At 39.9% G+C, this 27,215-nt stretch overlaps 1 protein-coding gene across 2 annotated transcripts in view; it reads right to left on the bottom strand.

Moving 5' to 3' along the window:
* Positions 1-15,009, bottom strand: part of atp7b (ATPase copper transporting beta) — a 40,186-nt gene extending 25,177 nt beyond the window's left edge. For both annotated transcript variants that reach the window (XM_062043483.1, XM_062043489.1), the window contains exons 1-2: positions 14,770-15,009; positions 1,142-1,874 (exon numbers count right to left, since the gene is read on the bottom strand). In XM_062043483.1, coding sequence (XP_061899467.1) covers positions 1,142-1,874; positions 14,770-14,907 — 871 coding nt within the window. In that variant the 5' untranslated portion in view covers positions 14,908-15,009. The remainder of the gene's footprint in view (positions 1-1,141; positions 1,875-14,769) is intronic.
* Between the last annotated feature and the right edge of the window lie 12,206 nt (positions 15,010-27,215).

Genomic DNA, 27,215 nt, shown 5'->3' with positions numbered 1-27,215 from the left:
AACAATCCGGATGGTTCTTTTCCTCTTTGGTCCGGAGGACACGACGTCCACAGTTTCCAAAAACAATTTGAAATGTGGACTCGTCAGACCACAGAACACTTTTCCACTTTGTATCAGTCCATCTTAGACGAGCTCGGGCCTAGCGAAGCCGACGGCATTTCTGGGTGTTGTTGATAAACGGTTTTCGCCTTGCATAGGAGAGTTTTAACTTGCACTTACAGATGTAGCGACCAACTGTAGTTACTGACAGTGGGTTTCTGTAGTGTTCCTGAGCCCATGTGGTGATGTCCTTTACACACTGATGTCGCTTGTTGATGCAGTACAGCCTGAGGGATGGAAGGTCACGGGCTTAGCTGCTTACGTGCAGTGATTTCTCCAGATTCTCTGAACCCTTTGATGATATTACGGAGCGTAGATGGTGAAATCCTTAAATTCCTTGCAATACCTGGTTGAGAAAGGTTTTTCTTAAACTGTTCAACATTTTGTTCACGCATTTGTTGACAAAGTGGTGACCCTCGCCCCATCCTTGTTTGTGAATGACTGAGCATTTCATGGAATCTACTTTTATACCCAATCATGGCACCCACCTGTTCCCAATTAGCCTGCACACCTGTGGGATGTTCCAAATAAGTGTTTGATGAGCATTCCTCAACTTTATCAGTATTTATTGCCACCTTTCCCAACTTCTTTGCCACGTGTTGCTGGCATCAAATTGTAAAGTTAATGATTATTTGCAAAGTTTGAACATCAAATATGTTGTCTTTGTTGCATATTCAACTGAATATGGGTTGAAAATGACTTGCAAATCATTGTATTCCGTTTATATTTACATCTAACACAATGTCCCAACTCAAATGGAAACGGGGTTTGTAAATGTAGTGTTGATATTGTTAAACTGTCAATAGCACTCACGATAAATACATTGAAAAATGTCCGGCTAATACATCGGATTGGTATCGGCAGATGTCACTCATGGATGATGGTATCGGAATCGGCAGCATAAAACCCTGATAGCAACATCCCTACTCTGAATCTCTCGCCAGCTCATGATTCGATTTGATTCAAAAGGCTGCGATTCGCAGATCCATCATTTTGATCTGCAAACTAGGTGAAGGCAATAACACATTTATGGTGTACGTACCTTCAAGTGACGCGTCAAAGCCCAGGTCCTCAATAGCTACCCTGAGATGCTCCGGCCCTGTGAGATCAGGGTCAAAGTTTATTGTTCCCTTTCCATGCTTCAGTGACACCACTATGGAGTGGACCCCCCTCCTCTGAGAGATGCTTCCCTCTATGGACTGCACACACGACTGGCAGGTCATGCCTGCGATCCAGACAACCACCGTCGGGCTTAAGTCCGCCTGCCAGGTGACGTCCGAAGACGGCAAAGTAGCTCCGAATCCCATATCCTCAATCTTGTCCCTCAGCTCCTGGCGCGTGACGTGGAGCGGTTGGAAGACCACCAGCGCCGCCCCCTCTTGAAGCGACGCCTCAACGCGCGAGACCCCCCGCAGAGCGCCGACATGCTGCCGGATGGACTCCACGCAGGACTGGCAGTGCATGCCGTCCACGCCGACCCGCACCGTGGACTCCACGTGGAAGCCCATCCTGCGCAGCTCCAGGGCGATCTCTGCGGCCGTGGTCAGCGAGCTCACGTAGTCCACTTCTGTGGGCCGGCCGGGGGAAGCCGAGCGGACAGCCAGCACGCCGCTCAGCCCGGAGATCCGGCTCTCCACGACGGCGTGGACCGGGTCCAGGCCCAGGAGTTTAAAGGTCTCTGTGGAGGTTTTGATTGGAGGGCCGAGGTCGCGTTGGCTGCCATACTCGTAAGCCAAGTTATCCAGGCCTGTTTTCTCACCTTCAACGCCATGCAGCTGGAAAACATGGATGATTTATGGAGCAGACTTTTATTTTGAAATTCTGCGAATAAATTACAATAATACCTTGGTTTTTGTTATGAATCTGCTCCAATTCAAACCAAAGATTGCATATAAGACAGGGTTGCCCAAAGTGTGTAATTATACATATTGACTATAATCATACTTGCCAACCTTGAGACCTCCGATATCGGGAGGTGGGGGGCGTGGTTGGGGCGGGGGCGTGGTTAAGAGGGGAATATATTTAAGCTAGAATTTACCAACTCAAGCATTTCATATATATATATATATATATATATATATATATATATACTGTACATATATATATATATATGTATATATATATATATATATATATATATATATATATATATATATATATATATATATATATATATATATATATGAAATACTTGACTTTCAGTGAATTCTAGCTATATATATATATAAATCAATCAATCAATGTTTATTTATATAGCCCTAAATCACAAGTGTCTCAAAGGGCTGTACAAGCCACAACGACATCCTCGGTACAGATATATATTTATGAAATACTTGACTTTCAGTGAATTCTAGCTATATATATATATATATATATATATATATATATATATATATATATATATATATACACATATGAATGAAATACTTGACTTTCAGTGAATTCTAGCTATATATATATATATATATATATATATATATATATATATATATATATATATATATATATATACATATATATATATATATATATACTGTACATACATATATATATATATATATATATATATAGTGTACATATATATATATGTATATATATATATATATATATATATATATGTATGAAATACTTGACTTTCAGTGAATTCTAGCTATATATATATATATACATATGTATGAAATACTTGACTTTCAGTGAATTCTAGCTATATATATATATATATATATATATATATATATATATATATATATATATATATATATTTATTTTATTATACATATAAATAAAATAAATACTTGAATGTCAGTGTTCTGGAGGCTATCCAGTAGATGGCAGTATTGTCCTGTTTAAGAGTGTCACAACATTGCTGTTTACGGGAGACGAACTGCTTTACGGTAGACGAAAACGTGACTGCTGTTGTTGTGTGTTGTTACCGCGCTGGGAGGACGTTAATGAAACTGCCTAACAATAAACCCGCATAAGAAACCAAGAACTCGCCCTCGATCATTCTACAGTTATGACGTCATTGGGCAGGCAAGCTGTTCATATTGTGGGAAAGCGGACGTGGGAACAGGCTGTCCCCACTCAGGTCCGCATTGAGCTGGAGACGCCCCCTCCAGCTCCGGCTGAATACCGGGAGTTTGTCGGGAGAAAATTTCTGCCGGGAGGTTATCGGGAGAGGCGCTGAATACCGGGAGTCTCCCGGTAAAAACGGGAGGGTTGGCAAGTATGACTATAATACATTTTCATACTTAGACTTAGACAAACTTTATTGATCCACAAGGGAAATTGTTCCACACAGTAGCAGCTCAGTTACAAAGGATGGAAAGGATCATGCATGTATAAAGTAGACTAAAATGTACCGTAGTAGCAGTATAAAATATAACATATATGTAATATTTGCATATTATATACAGTCGTGCTCATAAGTTGACATACCCTGGGAGAATTTATGATTTCTTGGCCATTCTTCAGAGAATATGAATGATAACACAACAACCTTTCTTCCACTCATGCTTAATGGTTGTGTGAAGCTATTTATTGGCAAACAACTGGGTTTACTCTTTTTTAATCAAAACGACAGAAGAAAGTACCCAAATGACCCTGATCAAAAGTTTACATAGTGACTTTGATCTGATAACATGCACAGAAGTTGACACAAACAGGTTTGAATGGCTAATCAAGGTTCCAATCCTCACCTGTGACCTGTTTGATTGTAATGAATGTGTGTGTATAAAAGGTCAGTGAGTTTCTGGGCTTCTGACAGACCATTGCATCTTTCATCCAGTGCTGCACACATGTTTCTGGGTTCTGAGTCATGGGGAAGGCAAAAGACTTGTCAAAGGATCTGCGAGAAAAGGTCATTGAACTGCATAAAACAGGAAAGGGGTATAAAAAGATATCCAAGGAGTTGAGAATGCCAATCAGCAGTGTTCAAAAGCTGATTAAGAAGTGGAAAATGAGGGATTCAGGTAAAACCAGCAAAGATTTCAGCCACAACTGCCAGGAAAATTGTTCGAGAGGCAAAGAAAAATCCACAAATAACTTCAGCTGAAATACAGGACTCTGAAAAATTGTGGTGTGGCTGTTTCAAGACGCACTTGAAGAAAAATGGGCTGCATGGTCAAGTCGCCAGAAGAAAGCCATCACTCCAAATTACTTTGTTCCAGAAGTTTTGAGGCTCGTCTCTGTGCTGTTTGGCGTAATGTAAGCGGGATACTTTGTGATATTGCGCAGAAATGGCTTTCTTCTGGCGACTCGACCATGCAGCCCATTTTTCTTCAAGTGCCTCCTTATTGTGCATCTATAATCAAATCAAATCAACTTTATTTATAAAGCACATTTAAAATTTACCACAGGGGTAGCCAAAGTGCTGTACAATGGGCAAGTTAAAAGATAATACGAGAACCGAGCAAACACAACACAACACAAACAGAACACGATAAAAAATAAATAAATAAAACATAAAAACAGGTTCACAGCAGGTGTATTATGGGGCGCCATTGCAGGATGGATATCACTCAGTGTTAAAAGCCATGGAATAAAAGTATGTTTTTAAGAGAGATTTAAAAACAGGAATAGAGGAGGCTTGTCTAACACCAAGAAGTAGGTCGCTCCAGAGCTTGGGAGCAGCAGCGGCGAAAGCTCTGTCACCTCTAAGCTTCAGCCTTGTATCTGGGGATAATAATATATTATAATTTTATATTATATTTGTATATAATATATACAATATATAACAAATCCCAATTGCCATGTGCAATATTACAGTATATGTAACAGCTGCAGCATAAAATAGAGAGTACATCCAGCAGAAAATAAACATAAACAAAGAGAGGTAGCTAACATAGAAGGTGTCAGGTAATAGACAGATATCATCTATTGCTGTATGGCGAGTGATTATACAGCTGGATGGAGTGCGGACTGAAGGAACGCTGTGGGAAGGAAGCTGAAGGAGCCTGTTGGAGTATGAACTCTGCAATCCCTCAATTGTCAGGTGGAGTGGGTGGGCAGGATTGTCCATGATGGCTAGCAGTTTGTCCAGCGTCCTCCTGTCCCTCACTGACACAAACGCCTCCAACTGCGTGCCAATAGTTTGGCCGGCTTTCCGCATCAGTTTGTCGATCAAATAAAACACTGTACTTTAAGTGATTCTTTAGTGTGCACCACTGTTTTTAAAAATCGCTGGTTTAAGAGGACAACATAACCAGTCCATCTTTCTACTACTTTAGGGGGTTTGATGTATATTTTGATATTAAATTCCGCTTGACACGATGTCATCAAACTGGTAATCCCAAAGGAACCTGAGGAGGCACATGACTGCAGGCTACATCCACATGATCTCTAACGTGACTCCGCTTACAGTCAGTCCTCTGCACCTCAAAGGGGTCGGAAGGAAGTCACACAGCAAATGTACAAAACCCAAAACCAGTGAAGTCGGCACGTTGTGTAAATGTTAATAAATAAAAACAGAATACAATGATTTGCAAATCCTTTTCAACTCATATTCAATTGAATAGACTGCAAAGACAAGATATTTCATGTTCACACTGAGAAACGTATTTATTTTTTTTGCAAATAATCATGAAGTTAGAATTTAATGGCAGCAACACATTGCAAAAAAGTTGTCACAGGGGCATGTTCACCACTGTGTTACATGGCCTTTCTTTTTAACAACACTCAGTAAACATTTGGGAACTGAGGAGACACATTTTTGAAGTGGAATTCTTTCCCATTCTTGCTTGATGTACAGCTTAAGTTGTTCAACAGTCCGGGGGTCTCCCTTGTGCTATTTTAGGCTTCATAATGCACCACACATTTTAAATGGGAGACAGGTCTGGACTACAGGCAGGCCAGTCTAGTACCCGCACTCTTTTACTATGAAGCCACGTTGATGTAACATGTGGCTTGGCATTGTCATGCCGAAATAAGCAGGGGCGTCCATGGTAACGTTGCTTGAATGGCAACATATGTTGCTCCAAAAGCTGTATGTACCTTTCAGCATTAATGGTGCCTTCACAGATGTGTAAGTTACCCATGTATTGGCCACTAATACACCCCCATACCATCACACATGCTGGCTTTTCCACTTTGCTCCTATAACAATCCGGATGGTTCTTTTCCTCTTTGGTCACGACGTCCACAGTTTCCAAAAACAATTTGAAATGTGGACTCGTCAGACCACAGAACACTTTTCCACTTTGTATCAGTCCATCTTAGATGAGCTCGGGCCCAGCGAAGACGGCGGCGCTTCTGGGTGTTGTTGATAAATGGCTTTGGCTTTGCATAGTAGAGTTTTAACTTGCACTTACAGATGTAGCGACCAACTGTAGTTACTGACGAGATGTTTTCCTGAGGCCATGTGGTGATATCCTTTACAGACTGATGTTGGTTTTTGATGCAGTACCGCCTGAGTGATTCAATGTTGGTCACGGGCATTCAATGTTGGTTTTCTCCAGATTCTCTGAACCTTTTGAGGATATTACAGACCGTAGATGGTGAAATCCCTAAATTCCTTGTAAAAGCTCATTGAGAAATGTTGTTCTTAAACAATTTGCTCACGCATTTGTTGACAAAGTGGTGACCCTCGCCCCGTCCTGGTTTGTGAATGACTGAGCATTTCATGGAAGCTTCTTTTATACCCAATCATGGCACCCACCTGTTCCCAATTAGCCTGTTCATCTGTGGGATGTTCCAAATAAGTGTTTGATGAGCATTCCTCAACTTTCTCATTCTTTTTTGCCACTGGTGCCAGCTTTTTTTAATCATGTTGCAGTATTCAAATTCCAAATGAGCTAATATTTGCAAAAAAATAAAGTTTACCAGTTCGAACGTTAAATATCTTGTCTTTGCAGTCTATTCAATTGAATATAAGTTGAAAATGATTCGCAAATCATTGTATTCTGTTTTTATTTACCATTTACACAACGTGACAACTTCACTGCTTTTGGGGTTTGCATATGTGACAGCAATTTAGTTGGCGTACAGCTGGGTTCCATTGACCCTGTCCTGAACACACACACACACACACACACACACGCACACATAAACACATTCTTGTATTTGTTACCTTCTTGAGACCTCTGAATAATGCCTGCCTCTTTAGGACCAGCCTTTCTAGATATATAAAGATGTGTATTTACAACATTAATAATATATACATACTATGCAAATATAAAAAATACCTGTTGAGAAAAATTAGTTGGAAAAAGATTACAATTTCACAAGAAAAACTTGGAATTTTGGCAGTATCATAATAAAAGTCGTCATTTTACTCAACGCAAGTCAAAATTTTACAAGAAAAACTGAACATGTGTGCAATATTATGATAAAAGTTTGAATTTTACTCAATAACAGTCGCAATTTTACAAGAAAAGCTTAACATTTTGGAAATTTTATGGAACGAGTCGTCATTTTACTCGACAAAAGTCACAATTTTATGAGAAAACTTCAAAAATTTGGGCAATATTGTAATAATAATCGGAACTTTAACTGGGCAAAATTATGACAAAACTCATAATTTTACCAAAAATTTTTTTTTGGACTTTGGAGCAATGTTCACAGACTCTAGTATTTGGCTCTCTATTAGATGCAATAGTTTTCTGTATTGGGACCACGATCTCGGTCCTAACTCTTTCACCGGTCCTCATATGGAAGCTACTTTTCCTTGTTGATGTCTCAAGAAGGGCCAAAATACAAGCGCACGCACACACACACACACACACACACACACACACACACACACACACACACACACACACACACACACACACACACACACACACACACACACACACACACACACACACACACACACACACACACATTCTTGTATCTGTTACCTTCTTGAGACCTCTGAATAATGCCTCCCTCTTTAGGACCAGCCTTTCTAGATATATAAAGAAGTGTATTTACAACATTAATAATATATACATACTATAAAAACATAAAAAAGCTTGTTGGAATTTCCCAAGAAAAATAATTAGAATTACAATTTTGGCAGTAATAAAATAAAACATTTTGGCAGTAATAAAATAAAAGTCGTCAAAATTTTACCAAATGTTTACTGGGCAAAATTATGACAAAACTCATAATTTTATTTTAAAAAATTAACTTTTTTACAAGAACAACAAAAAAATTTGCAATATTGTGATAAAAGTCAGAATGTTCACGGACTCTAGTATTTGGCTCTCTATTAGTTGCAATGGTTTTCCGTATTGGGACCATGATCTCGGTCCTAACTTGTTTACACCTCCTCATATGGAAGCTACTTTTCCCTGTTGATGTCTCAAGAAGGGCAGAAATACAAGCACACACACACACACACACACACACACACACACACACACACACACACACACACACACACAGGTATTTCTTACCTTCTTGAGACCTCCGAATAATGCCTACCTCTTTAGGACCAGCCTTTCTAGATATATAAAGAAGTGTATTTACAACATTAATAATATATACATACTATAAAAACATAAAAAAGCTTGTTGGAATTTCCCAAGAAAAATAATTACAATTACAATTTTGGCAGTAATAAAATAAAACATTTTGGCAGTAATAAAATAAAAGTCGTCAAAATTTTACCAAATGTTTACTGGGCAAAATTATGACAAAACTCATAATTTTATTTTAAAAAATTAACTTTTTTACAAGAACAACAAAAAAATTTGCAATATTGTGATAAAAGTCAGAATGTTCACGGACTCTAGTATTTGGCTCTCTATTAGTTGCAATGGTTTTCCGTATTGGGACCATGATCTCGGTCCTAACTTGTTTACACCTCCTCATATGGAAGCTACTTTTCCCTGTTGATGTCTCAAGAAGGGCAGAAATACAAGCACACACACACACACACACACACAGGTATTTCTTACCTTCTTGAGACCTCCGAATAATGCCTACCTCTTAGGACCAGCCTTTCTAAATATATAAAGATGTGTATTTACAACATTAATAATATATACATACTATGCAAATATAAAAAAAACGTATCGTGAAAAATGAGTTGGAATTTCACAAGAAAAAAGTCACAGTTTCACAAGAAAAACTTACAATGTTGGCAGTATTGTATTAAAAGTCGTCATTTTACTCAACACAAGTCAAAATTTTACAAGAAAAACTGAGCATGTGTGCAATATTATGATAAAAGTAGGAATTTTATTTAATAACAGTCGCAATTTTACAAATTTTACAAGAAAAGCGTAAAATTTTGGCAATTTTATGAAAAGAGTCGTCATTTTATTTTACAAAAGTCACAATTATGAGAAAACTTCAAAAATTTGGGCAGTATTGTAATAATAATCGGAACTTTACTGGGCAAAATTATGACAAAACTCATAATTTTACTAAAAAAAATTCACTTTTTTTTACAAGAACAACAAAAAAAATTGGCAATATTGTGATAAAAGTCAGAATGTTCACGGACTCCAGTATTTGGCTCTCTATTAGATGCAATGGTTTTCCGTATTGGGACCATGATCTATGTCCTAACTTGTTCACACCTCCTCATATGGAAGGTACTTTTCCGTTTTATGTCTCTCACGCACACAAACATTCTTGTATTTTTTAATCCAATCCAATCCAATCCACTATTTATATGGCACATTTACACAACAAGAATGTTTCCAAAGTGCTGCACAGCCATGTTAAAAACAATATTATGCTACACCAATGACTGACTAAAACAAAGAATAAGTGAATAGAAAACCAATACAAAAACAACATAAAAAATAAATATAATTAAAAACGATTTTAAAGGGTAAAACCAATTAAAACAGTAAAATAGACATCAAAATTGATAAAAAACACAGTTACACAATACCTTCTTGAGACCTCCGAATAATGCCTACCTCTTTAGGACCACCTTTATAGATATATAAAGATGTGTATTTACAACATTAATAATATATACACACTATGCAATTATAAAAAAAACCTGTTGTGAAAAATTAGTTGGAATTTCACAAGAAAAAAGTCAAAATTTTACAAGAAAAACTGAACATTTGGGCAATATCATGATAAAAGTTGGCATTTTACTCAATAACAGTCACAATTTTACAAGAAAAGCGTAAAATTTTGGCAATTTGATGAAAAGAGTCGTCATTTTATTCGACAAAAGTAACAATTTTATAAGAAAACAAACATTTTTTGGCAATATTGTAATAATAATCGTAATTTTACTTTATTATGACAAAACTCTTATGAGAAAACTTCAAAAATGTTGGCAATATTGTAATAATAACCGGAATTTTACTGGGCAAAATTATGACAAAACTCATAATTTTACTAAAAAAAATGTTTTCTGACTTTGGAGCAATGTTCACAGACTCTAGTATTTGGCTCTCTAATAGATGCAATGATATTGGGACCATGATCTCGGTCCTAACTCATTCACCGGTCCTCATATGGAAGCTACTTTTCCTTGTTGACGTCTCAAGAAGGGTACACACACACACACACTCACACACACACACACACACACGCACACACACACACACACACACACACACACACACACACACACACACACACACACACACACACATACACACACACACACACACACCATCATCCACTTTACTCTGTCAAATGACAAACACTGCTGTTGTTGACAAGAAGCAGTTAGTGTCCAAAGTGCAGCTGCAGTAAACAAACATGTCACTCACATCCTCTAGTCCAGGGGTCACCAACCTTTTTGAAACCAAGAGCTACTTCTTGGGTACTGATTAATGCGAAGGGCTACCAGTTTGATACACACTTAAATAAATTGCCAGAAGTAGCCAATTTGCTCAATTTACCTTTAACTCTATGTTATTATTAATAATTAATAATATTTATCTTTGTGGAAACACTGATCATCTTAATGATTTCTCACAATAAATATATATAGAAACAGATAAATATCAATATGCAACACTTTATTTTTATATTTTCTCTAAGTGCACATTTTTCAAATTGAACATTTTCAAATGATCACTTCTAAGACAGTCTTGTGAAATCACAATATCCCATTTTAACTAGCTAGCCACTAACATGTTTTAACAAATCATGAATTACTTTGCACCATGTTTGTACAAATAATAACTCATGTAAAATACAGAAGTAAACTCTCAAATTTTTAAATCATGTCACACTTTGAACTGGACACCAAATCTGTTATCTGTTTCTTTGTCAGTTAGTGGGAAGCCTGGCATTGCATGCTGTTAACTAGTGTGTTGTACTCTGGTGTGTAACTTGACACTGCAACTCTGAGTGAGTCTTGCAGATGTGCATCAGTGAGGCGTGTTCTGTGTTTGTTCTTGATGAAGTTCATGTCAGAAAAGGCTGATTCACAAAGATAAGATTTTTCCTCATTGTTTGCGGAATCTTCTTAATCTTTTGGACATATTTTCACAGCAATCTGGCCTTAAGCTTAATTATGATAAATGTAAAATGTTAAGGATCGGAAATCTAAAGGGAACGTCCTTTCGAATGGAATGCAAAGTGCCTGTTTTGTGGACAGATGGACCAGTTAACATACTTGGTGTTGTTGTCCCAGAAAATCTGGAAGATCTAGGCTCAGTAAATTATGATAATCGACTAAGAAAACTGGACAAAATTATGCAATTATGGAAAGGGAAATCCCTAACCTTGTATGGTAAAATGTCTATTGCCAACTCGTTAATTATTCCTCAATTTATTTGTTTTTGTCATTACCAGCTCCATTACAAAACTTTTTTAAGATTTATGAGCGGAGGGTCTTCGATTTTGTCTGGAACGGCAAACCAGAAAAGATTAAAAGAAAGGTTTTGTACAAAGAGTATGAATATGGGGGCCTGAAACTTCTCAACCTTGAAGCTATGTGTCTGTCTTTAAAAGCATCAATTGTTCCAAAGATGTATTTAAACATTGAGTGGTACACAAATGTCCTGTTGGACAAAAAACATGTACTGTATCAAAAGAAATTGTATCCTTTTTTACAAGTGATCCCCTCCCAGCGAGTCTGCTGGGAAACATGGCGGGGTTCATAAAGGAAACAATCCACTCATAGTGGTGTTTTCAATTTTATGTGCCAGAAAAAAGAGACGATATTTTGCAGCAGTTAATATGGATGAACTCTAATATTGTAATAGATGGAAAGCCTTTCTTTTGGAAAAATATGTTTGAAAGAGGAATCATTTTTGTCAATGATATTATCAATGAAAATGGTAAAATTATGAAGTATGATGAATTTAGAGCTATGTATGGTGATGCTTGCTCAAGCTTTTCATTTTATCAACTAACTGGAGTAATTGGGAAAAGATGGAAACAAATAATTAATTATGGAACTACTAAATTATTAGTTTGTAAACCTCTAATAAGAAATTTTAGTTGGCAAAAAGGAACTAAAATAAATAGAAAAATATATAATTTTTATTTAATAAAGAAATCTTTGAAGGCTGCCTCATACAACACAAATGGAAAATGGGAGGACTTTTTTGACTGCCCGTTGCCATGGGATGCCATATTCAAACTAATCTATAAAACCACTTTTGATGTGCAAAATCGTTATTTTCAAATTAAAATTATTTATAACTTCTTACCCACAGGGAAAATGTTAAAATTATGGAATATGACAGAGTCAGATGATTGCCGATTTTGTTGTCAGGAGCCTGAATCCACCCTGCATTTGTTTTGGTATTGTCATATTGTGTCTTTGTTTTGGGTGGAAGTTGAAAAAATGTGTTTAAGGATTGGTTTGTTTATGAAGCTTAATGTGGTTTCTGTTATTTTAGGAGAGTTCATTGACAATCATGATTTAGTCAATTTAATTATAGTACTCGGTAAAATGTTTATTTTTAAGGCCAAAAACAGATATTCACTTAGTATTACTTTCTTTAAAACATTTATTCAGTATTTTCTAACTTTAGAAAGTTACATGGTTGAAAACGATAATGATGCCAAAAAACATTTAAAAAAAGATGAGAAGTCCTCAAAGGCTTATTTTGAAAGTATAATTATGTTTATAGATTATATGATATCTGTTGTTGTGTTCCCTAATTTGAGTGACCTGGACATAATCTGGACTGTACATAAATGCTTATTTTGAAAATGTAATTTTGTTTATAAATTATATGCAATCTGTTGTGTTCCCTAATTTTTTTCTGTGTACATGAATGAAGGTGTGTGTTGCTGAGTCCGACTTGGACATTATCTGGACTGGGCCTGGTTTAAAAAACCCTTTAAACAATTCTAATTTCATTGACAACCTGGTCTGTTGAAGATAAGGCCCTTTTTTAAAAAATAAAATAAAATAAGATAAATAAATAAAAAACATTTTCTTGGATAAAAAAGAAAGTAAAACAATATAAAAATAATTACATAAAAAATAGTAATTAATGAAAATGTTAGTGGACCAGCAGCCTATACAATCATGTGTGCTTCAGGGACTGTGTCCCTTGCAGATGTGTTGTCTATGTTGTGGGAACCAGAATATTGGTAGCAGAAAGAAATAACCCCTTTTGTGTGAGTGGGTGTGGATGAGTGTGCATGGGGGAGGTTGTTTGGGTTGATGCACTGATTGAAAGTGTATCTTGTGTTTTTTCTATGTAGATTTTTATTTATTTATTTTATTTTATTTTATTTTTTTTAGAACAGGCCCGCGGTCGACTTGTCTGGTCCTTACGGGCGACCTGGTGCCCGCGGGCACCGCGTTGGTGACCCCTGCTCTAGTCCAGGGGTCGGCAACCCAAAATGTTGAAAGAGCCATATTGGACCAAAAATACAAAAACAAATCTGTCTGGAGCCGCAAAAAATTAAAAACCATATTACATACAGATAGTGTGTCATGAGATATAAATTGAATTAAGATGACTTAAAGGAAACCAAATGACCTCAAATATAGCTACAAATGAGGCATAATGATGCAATATGTACATATAGCTAGCCTAAATAGCATGTTAGCATCGATTAGCTAGCATTAATGCAGTGACCAAATATGTCTGATTAGCACTCCACACAAGTCAATAACATCAACAAAACTCACCTTTGTGCCTTCACGCACAACGCTAACAGTGTGGTGGACAAAATGAGACAGAAAAAGAAGTGGCATAAAAAGTCGGAGAAAGTTATACATTTAAACAAACTGCGGTGAGTTCAAGGACCGCCAAAATTAGTCGGACAAAACGGCGCTCGCCAAATACTGGAATCAGTGAGGCATGTTTAGTATAAACAGTGTGCTTTATAACAATTAGGGAGGTTTGTGTGATGTTTGTCCTCCTACAGAAACCATATTAAAACAAAAAATATATTTTTTCCCCTCATCTTTTTCCATTTTTCATACATTTTTGAAAAAGCTCCAGAGAGCCACTAGGGCGGCGCTAAAGAGCTGCATGCGGCTCTAGAGCCGCGGGTTGCCAACCCCTGCTCTAGTCTATATAAATATGCCCCCCCGGGGCAATGTGTGAACGACAAGTGCACCTCGGTCGGGTTTCCTGGGCCGGACGTTCCAGGTGTCCCACAAACAATAAGAGCATTCACACATGTAGCAACATGAGATGAAACACTAGCAGCGTCACGGCGACACAATAGAACTCTTATTGTGACACGGCGTCGTGTTTGTGTACGTTTCAAAAGAATGTAAAGCAGTTTCTTTAACACGCATTTAGTCAAACATTGTTTCAAAATAGTGGGTGTGTGGCGTACCTGTTGCGCGTGCACGCCACGGCTGCCTCGCGCCTCGCATCCACTCGCCACCATGCGGATGTGCTCCGCGGGCACGGGCGGCGGCGGCGGCGACGACGCGTACTTTGGCGGACTTTTGAGCGACTTGGAGGAAAACATGGTGGACTTGTCGGTGTTCCACGTCTCCTACGCGTCAATGGAGGAGCTAAAGTCCGCCGTGTGCGCGCCGCCTGCGTCACACCACACACCGGCTGCTGATAATAGAGGCGGGAGCGCGCTCACTCCTGGCTGACTTCCTGATGGGATTCATGACTCTTTGACAGGATTCATTCAAAGAGCCGTTCTAAAGACTCCCACCAGGAAGTCAGCCGGGAGTCTTTAGAACTTCTCTCTGAATTAATCCTTTCAAAGAGCCATGAATCTTTAGAAAGGCTCTTTGAATGGATCCTTTCAAAGAGTCACAAATCACACCCGGAAGTCAGCTGGGAGTCTTTAGAACGGCTCTTTGAATGAATCCTTTCAAAGAGTCATGAATCTCACCAGGAAGTCTTTTGAACGGCTCTTTGAAAGAGTCATGAATCCCACCAGGAAGTCAGCCGGGAGTCTTTAGAACGGCTCTCTGAATGAATCCTTTCAAAGAGTCATGAATCTCACCAGGAAGTCAGCCGGGAGTCTTTAGAACGGCTCTTTGAATTAATCCTTACAGAGAGCCATGAATCTTTAAAAAGGCTCTTTGAATGAATCCTTGCAAGGAGTCATGAATCCCACCAGGAAGTCAGCCGGGAGTCTTTTGAACGTCTCTCTGAATGAATTCATTCAAAGAGCCATTCTAAAGACTTCCGGCTGACTTCCTGGTGAGATTCATGACTCTTTGAAAGGATTCATTCAGAGAGCCGTTCTAAAGACTCCCGGCTGACTTTCTGTAGTATTCATGACTCTTTGAAAGGATTCATTCAGAGAGACGTTCTAAAGACTCCCGGCTGACTTCCTGGTGGGATTCATGACTCTTTGAAAGGATTCATTCAGAGAGCCGTTCAAAAGACTCCCGGCTGACTTCCTGGTGGGATTCATGACTCTTTGAAATGATTCATTCAAAGAGCCGTTCTAAAGACTCCCACCAGGAAGTCAGCCGGGAGTCTTTAGAACGGCTCTCTGAATGAATCCTTTCAAAGAGTCATGAATCCCACAGGAAGTCAGCCGGTAGTCTTTGGAACGGCTCTTTGAATGAATGCTTTCAAAGAGTCATGAATCTTTGGAACGGCTCTTTGAATGAATCCCTTCAAAGAGTCATGAATCCCACCAGGAAGTCATTCAGAGAGCATACAATAAGAGCATTCACACATGTAGCAACATGAGATGAAACACTAGCAGCGTCACGGCGACACAATAGAACTCTTATTGTGACACGGCGTCGTGTTTGTGTACGTTTCAAAAGAATGTAAAGCAGTTTCTTTAACACGTATTTAGTCAAACATTGTTTCAAAATAGTGGGTGTGTGGCGTACCTGTTGCGCGTGCACGCCACGGCTGCCTCGCGCCTCACATCCACTCGCCACCATGCGGATGTGCTCCGCGGGCACGGGCGGCGGCGGCGACGACGACGCGTACTTTGTCGGACTTTTGAGCGACTTGGAGGAAAACATGGTGGACTTGTCGGTGTTCCACGTCTCCTACGCGTCAATGGAGGAGCTAAAGTCCGCCGTGTGCGCGCCGCCTGCGTCACACCACACACCGGCTGCTGATAAAAAAGAGGCGGGAACGCGCTCACTCCTGGCTGACTTCCTGATGGGATTCATGACTCTTTGAAAGGATTCATTCAAAGAGCCGTTCTAAAGACTCCCACCAGGAAGTCAGCCGGGAGTCTTTTGAACTTCTCTCTGAATGAATCCTTTCAAAGAGTCATGAATCCCACCAGGAAGTCAGCCGGGAGTCTTTTGAACTTCTTTCTGAATGAATCCTTTCAAAGAGTCATGAATACCACCAGGAAGTCAGCCGGGAGTCTTTAGAACGGCTCTCTGAATGAATCCTTTCAAAGAGTCATGAATACTACAGAAAGTCAGCCGGGAGTCTTTAGAACGGCTCTTTGAATGAATCCTTTCAGAGAGTCATGAATCCCACCAGGAAGTCAGCCGGGAGTCTTTAGAACGTCTCTCTGAATGAATCCTTTCAAAGAGTCATGAATACTACAGAAAGTCAGCCGGGAGTCTTTAGAACGGCTCTTTGAATGAATCATTTCAAAGAGTCATGAATCCCACCAGGAAGTCAGCCGGGAGTCTTTTGAACTTCTCTCTGAATGAATCCTTTCAAAGAGTCATGAATCCCACCAGGAAGTCAGCCGGGAGTCTTTTGAACTTCTCTCTGAATGAATCCTTTCAAAGAGTCATGAATACCACCAGGAAGTCAGCCGGGAGTCTTTAGAACGGCTCTCTGAATGAATCCTTTCAAAGAGTCATGAATACTACAGAAAGTCAAGCGGGAGTCTTTAGAACGGCTCTTTGAATGAATCCTTTCAGAGAGTCATGAATCCCACCAGGAAGTCAGCCGGGAGTCTTTAGAACGTCTCTCTGAATGAATCCTTTCAAAGAGTCATGAATACTACAGAAAGTCAGCCGGGAGTCTTTAGAACGGCTCTTTGAATGAATCATTTCAAAGAGTAATGAATCCCACCAGGAAGTCAGCCGGGAGTCTTTTGAACTTCTCTCTGAATGAATCCTTTCAAAGAGTCATGCATCCCACCAGGAAGTCAGCCGGGAGTCTTTTGAACTTCTCTCTGAATGGATCCTTTCAAAGAGTCATGAATACCACCAGGAAGTCAGCCGGGAGTCTTTAGAACGGCTCTCTGAATGAATCCTTTCAAAGAGTCATGAATACTACAGAAAGTCAGCCGGGAGTCTTTAGAACGGCTCTTTGAATGAATCCTTTCAGAGAGTCATGAATCCCACCAGGAAGTCAGCCGGGAGTCTTTAGAACGTCTCTCTGAATGAATCCTTTCAAAGAGTCATGAATACTACAGAAAGTCAGCCGGGAGTCTTTAGAACGGCTCTTTGAATGAATCCTTTCAGAGAGTCATGAATCCCACCAGGAAGTCAGCCAGGAGTCTTTAGAATGTCTCTTTTAATTAATCCTTTCAAAGAGCCATGAATCTTAAAAAGGCTCTTTGAATGAATCCTTTCAAAGAGTCAGGAATCCCAACAGGAGGTCAGCCGGGAGTCTTTAGAACGGCTCTTTGAATGAATCATATCAAAGAGTCATGAATCCCATCAGGAAGTCAGCCGGGAGTCTTTAGAACGGCTCTTTGAATGAATCCTTTGAAAGAGTCATGAATCCCATCAGGAAGTCAGCCGGGAGTCTTTAGAACGGCTCTTTGAATAAATCCTTTCAAAGAGTCATAAATCCCACCAGGAAGTCAGCTGGGAGTCTTTAGAACGGCTCTCTGAATGACTCCTGGCTGACTTCCTGGTGGGATTCATGACTCTTTGAAAGGATTCATTCAAAGAGCCGTTCCAAAGATTCATGACTCTTTGAAAGGATTCATTCAAAGAGCCGTTCCAAAGACTACCGGCTGACTTCCTGTGGGATTCATGACTCTTTGAAAGGATTCATTCAGAGAGCCGTTCTAAAGACTCCCGGCTGACTTCTCGGTCCGAATCTCTCTCACTTCATGCGGCCATCATTGTAAACAATAGGGAACTTTGCGTATATGTTCAACTGACTACGTCACGCTACTTCCGGTAGGGGCAAGCCTTTTTTTTATCAGATACCAAAAGTTGCAATCTTTATCGTCGTTGTTCTATACTAAATCCTTTCAGCAAAAATATGGCAATATCGCGAAATGATCAAGTATGACACATAGAATAGATCTGCTATCCCCGTTTAAATAAAAAAATGTCATTTCAGTAGGCCTTTAAACCAAAAATAAACAAAAGGTGAGTGCCCCTAAGAAAAGGCATTGAAGTTTAGGGAAGGCTATGCAGAACGAGACTAAAACTGAACTGGCTACAATGTAAACAAAAACAGAATGCTGGACGACAGCAAAGACTTACTGTGGAGCAAAGACGGCGTCCACAGTGTACATCCGAACATGACATGACAATCAACAATGTCCCCACAAAGAAGGATAAAAACAACTGAAATATTCTTAAATGCTAAAACAAAGTAGATGCGGGAAATATCGCTCAAAGGAAGACATGAAACTGCTACAGGAAAATACCAAAAAAAGAGAAAAAGCCACCAAAATAGGAGCGCAAGACAAGTAAAACACTACACACAGGAAAACAGCAAAAAACTCAAAATAATTCACAGGGTGATGTGACAGGTGGTGACAGTACACCTACTTTGAGACAAGAGCTATATTGATGCATGCTTGGTTATGCTTTAAAGTCATACCCAACAATTGCGACAACGACTTTTTACTGTCAACTGAGTTTCGTTTTTTAATGATTTTAGCTGGTGGTGTGCCTCTGGATTTTTTCAACGCAGAAAATGTGCCTTGGCTCAAAAAAGGTTGAAAAACACTGCCTTATAGAGTCATTCACTCATTCCCCTTCTATGCCACATCAATATGTAATGCACTCCCAACAGGTGTAAAATAAAGATCATCTCTACGCTCCTTCAAAACCACACTAAAACAACACCTCAGGCAACTTCAACCCTTGACTAACACCCTCCCCCCCTCCACATCCCAACTCCCCGGATTGTAAATAACCAAATGTAAATAATGCTTATTCTTATGCTATCTGAACTCACTAAGTTCTCTGCTCGCTGTACATATCCTACCAAGTCAGACCTACACTGTTTCAATGCCCATTTCTCTGATGATGCAATTGTTGATGACTGAAGTGCTGATATCAACCAAACCCTCCTCATCCCACCCCCTGGATTGTAAGTAATGTAAATTATTCAATGTATATACTCTGATGATTAACTTGTGTGATGACTGTATTATGATGATAGTATATATTTGTACCATGAATTGATTAACGTGGGCCCGAGTTAAATAAGTTGAAAAACTTATTGGGGTGTTACCATTTAGTGGTCAATTGTACGGAATATGTACTGTACTGTGCAATCTACTAATAAAAGCTTCAATCAATCAATCGGTCATATAACTTGGAATGTCACACATGCTAAGTGTTATCATGCTAATGTTAGCATACTTGGCACCATCTTGAAAGTTTGCAAGTGTCTCATATTAACATGCTAATGTTTTAAGTCAGCTTTTTAACCAATTGTATACGTTTAAATCTAAAAAAAAATCATGATTTTTGATACTTGGCCCCATCTTTGAAGTATGCCAACGTCTCTCGTTGCATGCTGACATTTTAGCTAATTGTGTATGCTTAAACCCCCAAATTATGAATTTAGATACTTAACGCCATCTCGGAAGTATGCCGACCTTTCACATCAGCATGCTAATGTTAGAAAGATAACACTTTAGGCCACGCTCGATTGGTACCGGGCCGCAGAATAATTTGTTATAATTTTTTTAAATATATATATATATTTTTAAATTAAATCAACATAACAAACACAAGATACACTTAAAATTAGTGCACCAACCCAAAAAACCTGGACATGTTTCAAACATTGGCGGGGTTTTTGCGTGAGACTGAGCCTGCGCCTTCATTCACCAAGCTGCTGCACGATCACCTGTCTGTGCTTTTAAAAGAGTTTGAGTGCTACTTCCCAACTTCAAAAGAACTGCCGAGGAATGGATCCGCGACCCATTTGTCAACAAAGCAGATGAATCCAGCATGTCTGTGCAAGAAGAAGATCAAATGCTGGAGATCGCAAATGACGGCAGCCTTAAAAGTGTATTTCAGACAAAAACTCTTGCCTGTTTTCTGGATTAAAGTCATGGCAGAATACCCCGAGATCGCCACCACAGCACTGAAAACACTGTTGCCATTTCCAACATCCTATCTGTGTGAAGCGGGATTTTCTGCAGTGACAGCCACCAAAACAAAACAACGTAGCAGACTGGACATAAGCAACACACTTCGGGTGTGTTTGTCTCCCATTACCCCCAGTTGGGACCGTCTCCTTGCAGAGAAACAAGCTCGGGGCTCCCGTTGATTTAGCGTTACGGTGAGTGAAAAATCTCATGCACTTTATATTCGTTTTTAATGTTGTATCTGCATCTTATTTTGAAGGCATGTAAACGTTACCATAGCAACGAAAATCAGAGCCGCGTTTGGGCAGAGGGAGGGGAGGGAGAGGGGAGAGGAGGAGCTTGCGAGTCGACTCGGGCACACAAACATGCAGGAGCTTATCTGACGGTTCAAACTGACAACTTTATTTCAGCTGTTGAAAAATAACATTCATGATGACAGTAGTGTGGAATTGCTAGTTCTTGTCATTTATATATTATTCCACGTGATTTTTTTATTTATGTAATGGGCAGAGAGGAAGTTACCAGAGACTTTGATGTTATACTCATGGTATGTTGTTGGCGCAATGACAAAAAAAAAAAAAAATTATACTCGTTACGTTGTTGGTGTAATGTGCTAATAAAGGTGCATATGAGTACACAGTGGATTCACGTTTATTATTTTACTTTTTTCATAAACCCCCCGCCGGGCCGCGGGACAAATTATCAAGCGTTGACCGGTCCGCAGCTACAAAAAGGTTGGGGACCACTGCTTTAGGCTAGCTATTTAGCTCATTTTGTACAGTTACACCTAAAAATCACTCGGCACTATCTTATAAGTACGGTGGCTTCCACCAAACCCCGGCCAGAGGTCCAGGGCACAGATAGCAGGCCCATCAAAATTTTCTAGTTTTAATTGCAAACATATAGGGCCCAAGAGGGACGCCTTAACCCAGGGGTCGGCAACCTTTACCACTCAAAGAGCCATTTTGGCAAGTTTCACAAATTAAAGAAAGTAATGGGAGCCACAAAAAAAAAATTTAAATTTAAAATGAAAAACACCGCATACAAAGCTTAAATGCTTTGTGCTATGTTAACCAGGGGTCTCCGACACACGCACCGGCACGCACTTTAATGTGGAAATTTGATGTTAGTGCAGCCCGCGAGTTTTGAATGAATGGCGCTTGATTGATTGATTGATTGATTGAGACTTTTATTAGTAGGTTGCACAGTGAAGTACATATTCCGTACAATTGACCACTAAATGGTAACACCCGAATAAGTTTTTCAACTTGTTTAAGTCGGGGTCCACTTAAATTGATTCATGATACAGATATATACTATCATATATACTATCATCATAATACAGTCATCACACAAGATAATCACATTGAATTATTTACATTATTTACAATCAGGAGTGTGGAGGGGGGGTGGGGTGGGGGGGGGGGGGTAGTGGACATAGAGAGAGAGAGAGAGAGAGAGAGAGAGAGAGAGAGAGAGAGAGAGAGAGAGAGAGAGAGAGATCAGAAGGCATAAGAAAAAGTATCTGCATTTGATTGTTTACATTTGATTGTTAGCAATCCGGGGAGGGTGTTAGTTTAGGGTTGTAGCTGCCTGGAGGTGAACTTTTATAGCGGTTTTGAAGGAGGATAGAGATGCCCTTTCTTTTATACCTGTTGGGAGCGCATTCCACATTGATGTGGCATAGAAAGAGAATGAGTTAAGACCTTTGTTAGTTCGGAATCTGGGTTTAACGTGGTTAGTGGAGCACCCCCTGGTGTTGTGGTTATGGCGGTCATTTACGTTAAGGAAGTAGTTTGACATGTACTTCGGTATCAGGGAGGTGTAGCGGATTTTATAGACTAGGCTCACTAGCGTCACACTTGCCAACCCTCTCATTTTTCCCGGGAGACTCCCGAATATCAGAGCGTGATGACACTGCATTTGGCGCCCTCTACAGTCCGCCCTAACGGTGTACCTGCTCGACCACACGTAGAATGCAATTTCAGCTTGCTCACGTAAGTGACAGCAAGGCGTACTAACTCAGCAGCCACACATCTTACACTGACGGTGCCAATACCCAGAATCCCATGCAGCCCTAACTCTTCCGCTCAACCAACGCACGGAGAGGGGGGGGGGTTGATGTGTGGGGGGATTTGGTGGTAGCGGGGGTGTATAATGTAGACCGGAAGAGTTAGGGCTGCATGGGATTCTGGGTAATGGTTGTGTTGTGTTTATGTTGTGTTACGGTGGGATGTTCTCCAGAAATGTGTTTTTAATTCTTTTTTGGTGTGGGTTCACAGTGTGGCGCATATTTGTAACGTAACAATGTTAAAGTTGTTTGATACGGCTACCGTCAGTGTAAGCTGTGTGGCTGATGAGTAAGTATGCTTTGCTGTCTCCTGTGTGTGCAAGTAATAACAACATGCAACATGTGGCTGGACTGGTACGCTGTATGTAAATGCTATAGAGGACAATTACTGCAGTGCAATTAGGGCGCGCCCTTTATTTAGTAATTATAGTGTAAATAGGATTATTTTTTCCCTGGGAGTAATCTATGAGAGACACTGAGATCCATAAATCTCCTGGGAAAATCGGGGGGGTCGGCATGTATGTAGCTGAGGCGCATCAGAGTGGTCAAGGAGCCGCATGCGGCTCCGGAGCCGCGGGTTGCCGACCCCTGCCTTAACCTAAAGGCTCCCACCCTGAAAACGCAGTTAAAAAAATAAATAATGATTTTACTCAACAGAATATCAACAATACAAATATACCATCCATTTTTAAAAATAATTTCTTTCATAAATACATCTCCTTTGTAACGGGCACATGCACGTCTGTGCGAGTGTAACAGAGGCAAACTGGGAGACTGCCTGTGCTTTTAGCTTAGTAGTCAGCAAGCTTGCCTCACACCGACAACCTGGGTTTGCAGCCCCTTCAGAGCGGTAGGAAAAAACAACACAGCAGAGAGTACACAATTGCTACACGATTGAGTTACGAACAACAATCATTGCATTCCGCCGTCAAAAACGGGGGCCCTTAAATATGTGTGGGGCTCTTGGGCTCCAGCACAGGTAGGCATGTGCATTAACTCTAAAGGCCTTAGTGGCCACCTTTTAGCTCTTATTTCCAAAATTGTGTACACTACTGAATCGGTGTCTTAAGCTGACATGTGGACACTTATACTGCCATCTGGTGGTGTCAGAAGAGTATAACATACAATGGAATTTGGAAAAAAAAAAAGTGTAAAAATTTAAATTTGCATGTCACTACACATGAAGTACCGTAATTTCCGGACTATAAGCCGCTACTTTTCCCCCTCGTTCTGGTCCCTGCGGCTTATACAAGGGTGCGGCTTATTTACGGCCTGTTCTTCTCCGACACCGACGAAGAGGATTTCGGTGGTTTTAGTACGCAGGAGGAAGACGATGACACAATGATTAAAGACTGACTTTTCATATACCGGTAGGCTGGTTATTTTGATAACGTACAGGCGAGCACTTTGTATTACTTTGCACCGTTGTATTATTTGTACTCTGCACGAATGCTGTTCGCCATGTCAAAGATGTGAAAGTTTGATTGAATGAATGATTGAAAGATTTATTGTTAATAAATGGGACGCTTTGCGTTCCCAAACAGTCATCTCTGTCCCAACAACCCCCTCCGTGGTAGCAGGAACCCCTATATACTACGCTAATTACACATCAAAACCCTGCGGCTTATAGTCGGGTGCGGCTTATATATGGAGCAATCTGTATTTTCCCCTAAATTTAGCTGGTGCGGCTTATAGTCAGGTGCGGCTTATAGTCCGGAAATTACGGTACACATTTGTGTACTTATGGACTAAGTACATCATATAAAAAGATGATTTTTAGTTTTTATTCTAGTTAGGGTCCAATAAGCCCAAATAGCAAAGAGAATGTGAGCATGTGAGCTGTGTGATTGGTATTTTTATGTATGTTTTTATGTGTTATTATGAATTTGCACTAAATTAATTTTGCTTACAATTTCGTTGTACAATGTACAATGTACAATGACAATAAAGATATATTCTATTCTATTCTAGAAATAAAAAAAAGCATGTAAACAAACAGCTTGGGCCTTAAGAGGTTAAGTCGGCCCTTATGGTGCCATACTATGGAGTGAGATCACTATTTTGGATTTTCCTTCCCTCAACTATGCACACATCTTTACAGTATAATTTTCCTTTACGGTACCATTTAACTAAACAGAAAAAATACGCAAAAAAACAGTAAGATGTATAAATGTACATACAAAATCTGAATACAACTAATATAAGTAACATGATAAAAAGTGTGTATCCAAAAAGATTTGACTTGTTTGCAAAACAATATCAGTGGGTGTATTTGTAGCATCCCGGAAGAGTTAGTGCTGCAAGGGGTTCTGGGTATTTGTTCTGTTGTGTTACGGTGCGGATGTTCTCCCGAAATGTGTTTGTCATTCTTGTTTGTTGTGGGTTCAATCAATCAATCAGCTTTATTGTCCATTCTTACATGTACAAGACACATAAGAACTGAAATTACATTTTCGGCACAATCCCGCTAAGAGCAGACATACGTTACAGGGAGACAAGACGGGACCGCCAACGGATCAGCCTCACTTAGGCGCTCCTCAAAAAGGTGGGAAAAAGGTGACATTGGGGGGAGGGTGGAAGTAAAAAAAATATCAGTCTGAGGCTGGACCCTCAGGAATGGTCCAGACTGAGTCCGAGGAAAAAAACCTCACATAGCATGGCACACATAAACAAGGTACATTTAATCACAACAAACTCGCAACAAAGTCATCCAACAGGACCTTGGAGGCCAGCAGCTGCTGTTAAGCGCTGCTCAGCCCCCACAACCCCGGAGGAATAAAGCAGTGGTGAAGGCGTTGATTGGGGAAGGGTATGTGCGTGCATGTATGCCCAATTAACTTGGGTGAGATGTTGGATTGTCTTTATGGGCCGAGGCCGGCCCCAAGAGTTCAAGAGTTCAAGAGTCCGACCCAGGTGCTTTTGAAGAAAAGGGAAAGGTCAAAAGCGTCCATCTTTGAGGAGTCCTCGGGGGAGTGTTTTCAAACAGCCTGTTCCTCAAGGCCATTCGAGGGAGTCAAATCGTAGATTAAGATGTTGTTTTTTCTTCGAGCAGTCAAAACAATGACATTCCTGCTCTATATGCTGGCTCTGACAATTCCAATTTATTCTTTCTGTAACATCATCAAGATCGAATCTACCTTGCGATTCAAATCAGCAATCGCTCCAGTCTGTGATCCCACAGCACGACCCATTCCTTCCATTGCGTTGAACAGCCTGTTGGCCCCTTGAGTGGCTGCCATCGTCTTCCGAATTTGACGATACACCAGAGCAATGCCCAGCCCAATCAGCAAATGCCCTGCGATCACAGCTCCAAATAGGTAGATGTCTTCCACGTCCTCGATGGAAAGGACTGAGAGGCACATGATTCTCCAAGTATTCCAGGAATCTCTCACGTACCCCGCAGCAATGGTTCCATCAGGGCAGCCAGGCTCCCCCGAGCCTCTTTTCCTTGTCGAAAAGACTGTGTCAATTGCGTCGAGAGTCCAGTTGATCAAATTCATTTTGATGTTTAGATTTGAGGACAGCTCAAGAAAAGAGGCTTCAAAATAGTTCAAACAAGACAAAAACAAAGAGAGCAAGCAGGGAGGGAAGGAGGGAGCGGAGAGAGATGCGACCGCCCTCACCAGTGGCAAGACAGAAAAAGTGTGGCGCATATTTGTAACAGTGTTAAAGTTGTTTATACGGTCATCCTCAGTGTGACCTGTATGGCTGTTGACCAAGTATGCCTTGCACTCACTTGTGTGTGTGAAAAACCATAGATATTATGTGACTGGGCCTGGCATGCAAAGGCAGTGCTTTAAAGGTTTATTGGCGCTCTGTACTTCTCCCTACGTCCGTGTACACAGAGGCGTTTTAAAAAGTCATACATTTTACTTTTCGAAACCGATAATTTTGAAACCCATAATTTCCGATATTACATTTTAAAGCATTTATCGGACGATAATATCGGCAGTCCGATATTATCGGACATCCCTAATAAAAATAAATATGATTTAAAAAACGATTTTAAAGGGTAAAACCAATTAAAACAATAAATAGAAATACAAATTTAAAAAACCGAGGACCACACAACTCACCAGTGTTAAAAGCCAGAGAATAAAAGTGGGTCTAAAGACGAGACTTAAAACACTCCACTGTGGGAGCAGTTTGAACATTGAGGGCCCCGTCTCCCCTGTTTTTAAGTCTCGTCTTGGGCACCACGAGCTGGAGCTGGCTCTTGGACCTCAAAGGGCGCGCAGGAGTATAGAGGAATATCGGATATCGGCAAAAAAGCCATTATCGGACATCCCTAATTTTTATATTGGTTTTATATTTATTTATTTTGTTTTTATTCAGTCATTGGTGGAACTAAGGATAGTATTTGAATCTTGTTTTTAATGTTTGTGCAGCACTTAGGAAACATTTTTGTTGTTTAAATGTGCTATATAAATAAAGTGGATTGGATTGACTATAGTCACTGCATGTCTTATGCTTGTCTTTATAAAGCAAATAAATCAAGTTGTCT

The sequence above is a fragment of the Entelurus aequoreus genome, linkage group LG01, assembly GCF_033978785.1.
Source record: "Entelurus aequoreus isolate RoL-2023_Sb linkage group LG01, RoL_Eaeq_v1.1, whole genome shotgun sequence".
Classification (NCBI taxonomy): Eukaryota; Metazoa; Chordata; class Actinopteri; order Syngnathiformes; family Syngnathidae; genus Entelurus; species Entelurus aequoreus.
This window is presented reverse-complemented; position numbering and strand designations above follow the sequence as displayed.